This window comes from Gallinula chloropus, assembly GCF_964237585.1.
Source record: "Gallinula chloropus genome assembly, chromosome: 23".
Lineage (NCBI taxonomy): Eukaryota > Metazoa > Chordata > Aves > Gruiformes > Rallidae > Gallinula > Gallinula chloropus.
The window spans coordinates 8,012,894-8,019,060 of NC_140108.1; the positions used below are offsets into that span (position 1 = coordinate 8,012,894).

Genomic DNA, 6,167 nt, shown 5'->3' on the forward strand with positions numbered 1-6,167 from the left:
GAAGTTCATTCCTGCAGAGCCCTTCACTAGCACACATCACACAGCACCGATGCATTAAAACTGGTTTTGCTAGCTTTAAACTCGCCTAATTCAATCTGTTATCAGACTAAGCAAGATCAGTTTGACTCAGGGATTTAATTCCTGTCGTTCTGTTTGAAACACCCTGGTAGGAGCCGGAAAGTTACTTTCTCAACGTACTTGTTTTTTCACTTTCTTTTCCTCTGGCAAATGACAATTATTTCTTGTCCTTGCAGCATCCATGGAGCTAGAATTACATGCCTGCATGTTCCTCTGCCAAACAAGAGCCCCGATACCGTGCAGACAGTGCTGCACACTGCTAGAACAAACAGCTCTGGCTCTGTCCCCGGGTCACTGCCTGATGACAGTGCTGCTCCAGGGAGTCCTCAGAGTGTCTGAACTACCATGGTACAGCCAGCCAAGAAGCTGCAAGGCATGGGGGAGGTGAAGGCTGGCACCCCTCAGACCTGGGCATGTATGTGGTCCTGCGGAGCCTGTGCCTCAATTGCAGGTCTCCCTTTCCTGCTAAGCAGGGTGGAGGTTCCTCGGTGGCCTGGGGCTTGGATGCACATGGAGGGATGCTGCTGGCTGTCTGTTCCCTTAGGTCGTGGTAGCTGTAAGGGCTCCTCGTGACAACGTTCCAGCACCTGAGTCATCGTGCTGCAGTCAGAGCACGGCATCTCCTGGCTCACCCCGCTGACGTGCAGCCCGCTCCGCAGTGGGTAACCCTGACCTCACAACAAGTCTGGTTAATACAGTTAGTAAATAGCAACAAGAACTACAATAGCACAGTTAGTTAAGGAAATAACCACTTATTCCCCCCGCCCCGTTGTGGGAATCACCACAGAGGCGGTTGGGGTTTTCTGCGCCCCACGGAGTGTGATGCCACAGCCAGGTCCAACCTCTGCAATTTGTTCCTGCTCTTCCCTCGTTCTCCCAGTTGTTCCTAGACCACATTTACATCCAGTACCAGTAAAGATGTCCCTACCCATCCCTTAGAGCCACACCAGTCTTCCCTGAACAAGGAGGGATTAAAGACAGAGCTTTTGGGAGCTGGCGGTATGCCCAAGGACTCCTGTTTTGCAAGAATGAGCCCAGTTTACTCATCTAGCATTGTTGCTTAACAGATCTGCAAGGGTCAGGGCAGTAATCGGTTCTTCTTTGCATCACTCCAGACCACTGGCTTCCGTGTTCCTAGATCTCCCCAAGTACTGCTGGTTGAACAGAGGGCTCTGCATGTCAGGGAGATGAAAGCCACAACATCTACTGGGGTTGCATTCAAAGGTGCTAGAACTGGTCTTTCAGGGTAATTATGTTTGTTTACTGGAATTGAATATACATGTCTCTACAAGATGCTGTACAGAAATTAGGCTTATCTACCAATGTAAAGATCTATACGTTCCGAGGAGCAAAATTTAAAGGGAGAAAATAGAAAAGTTTTCTTTGTAGCAACTGGTCCCTGTGAAGTAGGAAGCAGTGATGGATTGAGCACATATTGATTCGGAGTGCTTTGACATGTGATTGGGTTTGATGGCTTAAGTAGACTAGTTTGGTAGCCTTCTTATGGGATGCTTAATACAGTGCTGGGTTATGCCTGTGCATTATTTTCTGGAGGGTTTTTTTTTCTCTCCCTGCCCATAACAAACAGAAAACAATGTGATTGTCTCGAAGGCTCACTGTTGAGGGGAGTAAGCCAGCTGTAAAGCAAGGCACAACCCCTGGCTGGGGTGTGTGAAGACGCTCAGTGCAGAGGTAGGTGCTGGCAGGAAAGGGAAGGTGAATCCTAGTTCAGGGACTGCTGGGGGAAATCTGGACTAAATTTTTGCCTCTTCCATGGATGTTTCCTGTGGCAAGGGACTTCTCTCACTTCATTTCTATCTATATTTCTGTATATAGTTTAGCTGGTATGGCATTTTACTCTTTGGATAGTGGTAAGATTTTAGGGATGCGTTAGCGAGCATCTCTGCCGTGCGCGATGGAGGAAGTCCAGTCCCTCACAGGCAGCTAAGGATTCCCTTTTATTGCAAAGAATTGTAACAGAACAACTAATGAAAGAGTTGGGAGGAGGAAGAGCATGCAAGGAGGCTAAAATCCATAACCTTTAAGAAAGTCAGAACTCTATTTTGTTCCTTTTTTTGATGATTAGTTTTCCACAGGCCTGCAAATGCCAGTGTTTTCTCACTGGTTGAGGTGTTTGTAGCTTACATATTCTGCTGTCACTGCTATTTCAGCCCTCCTGAAGTACATGGGCTTATTTTGCTGGCCTAATGTCTTGTTCTCCCTGTAACAGGCAGGCTGTGTCTGGCCGTTTGGGAAATAGTTCATAATTCCATGCTTAAATAACCGGCTTTTGATAAAGGTCCAACACAGTGCTCTGAGGGCTGTTTTGTTTTCGTGGATGGAGCAGACAGAGCAGAATGATGTTGCCTGCATACTAAGAAACTTGGCCTGAAGCCCACGCACACCAAAGGCAAAATAAATAAATAAACATATCAATCAATCTTGACGTCACCAGGAAAAGGGTCACTGCCATGTGGAACGAGACATCTGGACAGTGAGGTCACTGCTCTGGAAGGATGCCACCGAACAGTTTCACATGCTCTGCAGCACAATAGGATAAAATGACAGTCAAAAGGAAAGAAAAAGGGGCAGGGGATAAATTCTAATTGATGCTAAGTGAGCAGAGGTGGAAAGAAGGAGCTTCAGACCTTCTGCAAACCTGTCCATGCATCCAACTCTCTCCCGATGAAAAGCTCCCGTCGCCCCAGAGCCACCCCGGCACACAGGTAAGAGCAGCCTGACATCTCCCACCTGACACTGGCCATGACACTTTGGGAACCAGCTCTGGAACAGGAGCGAGCAGGATCTTACCACACAACTAAAATTAAAATGTGTGGAGGAGGATCCTTTCCACAGCCCTACTTATTCCCATGGGGAGGGGTGAAGAGGATGCACTTGCCCAGGTACCCGCGTTACCTCCAGCTGTACACAACCACACACAGACACACAAAACGACAACTGTGCAGCACAGCCACAGTGACAGACTGCTGCAGCCTCCTGTATGAACCCTCCACTCCACTAAATTCTTATTAAAGGCGCTTAAAGGCAAATGCAAACTGTTCTATGTAATAAACTAAAAGGTTTGGAGAAGGAGCACGATGAAATGTCTGCAGGGAAGGAGAGACCCCTTGATAACTCTTTCCCCTGCACACACAGCCAACCAACTTGCTTCTGCAGGCTATTGTCTTTCCTTCCCCCCACCCCGTCCCTATCCAGGCACAGTATTGAAAGCAGCGGGGGATTGTTAGCTCCGAAAGCTGAGACCTTCCCTTTATAGCATCAGGGCATCCCAGCCCATCCAGACACCTAGCCGGGTTGCTCCTGGCACAATGGAGCATCTGTACCGGGCATGTGGAGGCTCCTCTGCAGCCCTGGGCATCTGTGAAACGGCCTGGTTTGATGCAGCACCGCCAAGACGGAGTCTTTGTTGTCAGAGCCCAGATTCCTTCAAGACCGCTAAGAAAAAAATCCACCCTTGCGAGAGATGGGAATGTGACCGCATGGAAAATGAGCGCATTGCTTAGCACCGGCTCTCCGGGCGGTTCGGATCAGCGCTGCCCAGCCGATCCCCGCGGGGTGACGACGCCAGGCTGCCCTGTCCCGATGGGACCCCTCGCTGCCCGCTGCAATGAGGGATTCTTCATCCGCAAAGCGCCCGAACCGAGCGGAGCCCCGGGGAGAGCAGAGCAGGATGCCGCGGGCGAGAGGCCGACGCCGGCAGGCCGACGGCATCCGCGGCACCCGCCGGGGAGCGCTGGGCCGGGACCGGGCGGGGTGTGGGGGTGGCGGCCGGGCCGGCTCCCCGCTTTCCACAGCGCCCCAGCCCATCGCTGCCCGGGCGCGGCCGGGCCCTGCCCGTGCCCCCCCCACACCCCCCCTCCGCTCCCTCCTCCCTCCCCGGCTTCCCGCGGCCCCCCGCCGCCTGCAGCTGTAAGCGGAGCGGCGCCCGGTTCTCCCGCCCCGCCGCAGGGACTCGCTTACCGGAACCGGGGCGAGTCCTTGATGCACTCCTCGAACTCCACCGTCATCCTGCCGGCTCAGCCCGCGGCGCGCTCAGCGGAGGAAGCGCATCGCCCGCCGGCACCCAAGGACGCGCGGGAGAGCGCCCGCCCCCCGCCGCCCGCCGCCCGCCGCCGAGCAACGCCGCCGCCCCGCGAAGGGCCGGGCCGGGCAGAAGGGCCGGGCCGTGGGCAGGAGCGGAGGGCAGGGCCGTCAGCGGGACCCCTCCCGGGCCGAGCAAGCGGGTGGCGACAGGCGCGGGCGGCTGGAGAGCGGCGGTCCCTTCCCTTCCCCTCGCCTCGGCCACGCTTTCTGCTCTCTGCGTCCGGGGTCCTCAGGAGACACTCGTGACTGCGCCAAGCGTGTGGTTCTGGGCGCGCTGGCTGTGACGGCGGCCACCGCCTCGTACAGCGCCCAAGGCCAGCCCAGCCCTTAGCTGGGGGTGCAGCCGGCCGCGGCCGTAGGACGGGGTCGGGGTGCGCGGCGGGGCCCCATCCCGGCAGTGTCGGAAGGATTGGCACCCATCCTCTTACTGCTTAATCTAGTTTTCAATTTTCTGCGCTCGGAGGATTTGCTGCTGCCATCAGCCCTGCGGTCAGTCTGCAGTAGCTCCCCAGAAGCCGGTGTAATCACCCAGGGAAGGAAGACACCTGGGCTGGCGGGTCCCGCTGAGCAGATCGTGCTTGCAGCAGGGCACGGCAGGGTAGTGTGATGCTCTTAACGAGGGTAATTACAGTGATCCTGCACCTGCCAAGCACCGGAGACAGAAAAACAGTGGGAGCCGCATCATTCACCCCACGCTTTATATCAATTTAAGATTGGCAGAAGGGCCTGAAGTGTGAGTCTCTATGTTTTACACATCCTGTGTAACACAGACCTAAACTAAACCCAAGAGTCAGACCAACACTAGGGCTGGGGGCATGTGAAGCCGTGATGAAAAGTCATGGCAAAGCCTTGCTTCAGCCATGGACAGAACGGGGATGTAACGAGGCACAAGAAGATGTTCTATGCCGTTTCTGCACGCACAGCTAAGATTCACATCTAGGCCAGGCTCCTGTGTTCATACGAGCTCCCAGACATCCTTGATTTGTCAGCGAGCAAAATTCTGACACAGTTATGGGATGCTGGAGGATTCTGAGGAACAGAGGAAAAGGAAGGAGCCCAGCGGAGCACCTCGGCCCAGGAGAAGGGACAAGGTGACCTCTTGTGGCCTCTGTTTTGTGTGGCTTCATAAAGGTCACATCACTACGATTGTTATTTTCTTTGGTTCTCCCAGCAGAGATGACAGTGCGTGGATGTTTCCGCCTGCGTGTGTATGCACAAGCTCAGGGATTAGAAATTACCATCCTCTTTAAAGCTGAGATTCATCAGTTTCATTATAGTGGAGTCGGGATGCCATTGTGCGAGTTGAAAGCCGGTTGGATTTTTCCATTCAAAGCAGATCTCAGATCTCTATGAGGGGGGCCAGGGATTTTTCTGTTTCTCTCCCTGCTTTGCTAATCAGTTGGGCGATTGTTTATATTGATTTTAGGCTATTTTGCATACAAATATCGCAGTTCAGCATTTTCAAAGACAAGTGAGGGATTTTAAAATACAGCACATCTGCAGCCTTCATCATCATTATCTTAGCCTATTTTCATCCCTGTATCTTGTACGCCCAGCACGCACTAGCCTGCACGCATCTCCTCACAGGCAGGCTCCAGTAGCTGATGGTGGGCTTGCTGGAATGCCTACGCTGGGTTTTGCGGGGGACTTTGACACGGCTGTTGGCAGAGCCAGGAGTGGTTTCGCGGGGGTTGGGTTCAGTGTGGGCTGGGAACATCAGAGCCCTGGAGCCAACATCCCTGAACACGTAACCCCACTGCAGGGAAGGGCAGCGTGGAGGGCTGCTCGCTGCTGCAGAGTGCTGGGCTCTGCTCTCCGCCCTGTAAGATGATGGCCACATAATTCATTCCCTTTGCCCCACTGGAGTTATGTTCATGCTCTGGCACTTGGAGGCTGAGTTTGTTGACATCCTTACCTAACCTGGGGAGCAACCAAAGCCCCCAGAACGGTGCTAAGGGCAGCCCAGGGATCAGTTCCCACTAGAA

At 53.8% G+C, this 6,167-nt stretch overlaps 1 protein-coding gene across 1 annotated transcript in view; it reads right to left on the minus strand.

Annotated features, from left to right (window-relative positions):
* ACAP3 (ArfGAP with coiled-coil, ankyrin repeat and PH domains 3) overlaps window positions 1-4,106 on the minus strand; it is a gene marked incomplete at its 5' end in the record, with an annotated part of 88,821 nt that extends 84,715 nt beyond the window's left edge. Inside the window, one exon of the mRNA XM_084274658.1 lies at window positions 4,060-4,106. Coding sequence (XP_084130784.1) covers window positions 4,060-4,106 — 47 coding nt within the window. The remainder of the gene's footprint in view (window positions 1-4,059) is intronic.
* Window positions 4,107-6,167: the final 2,061 nt, after the last annotated feature.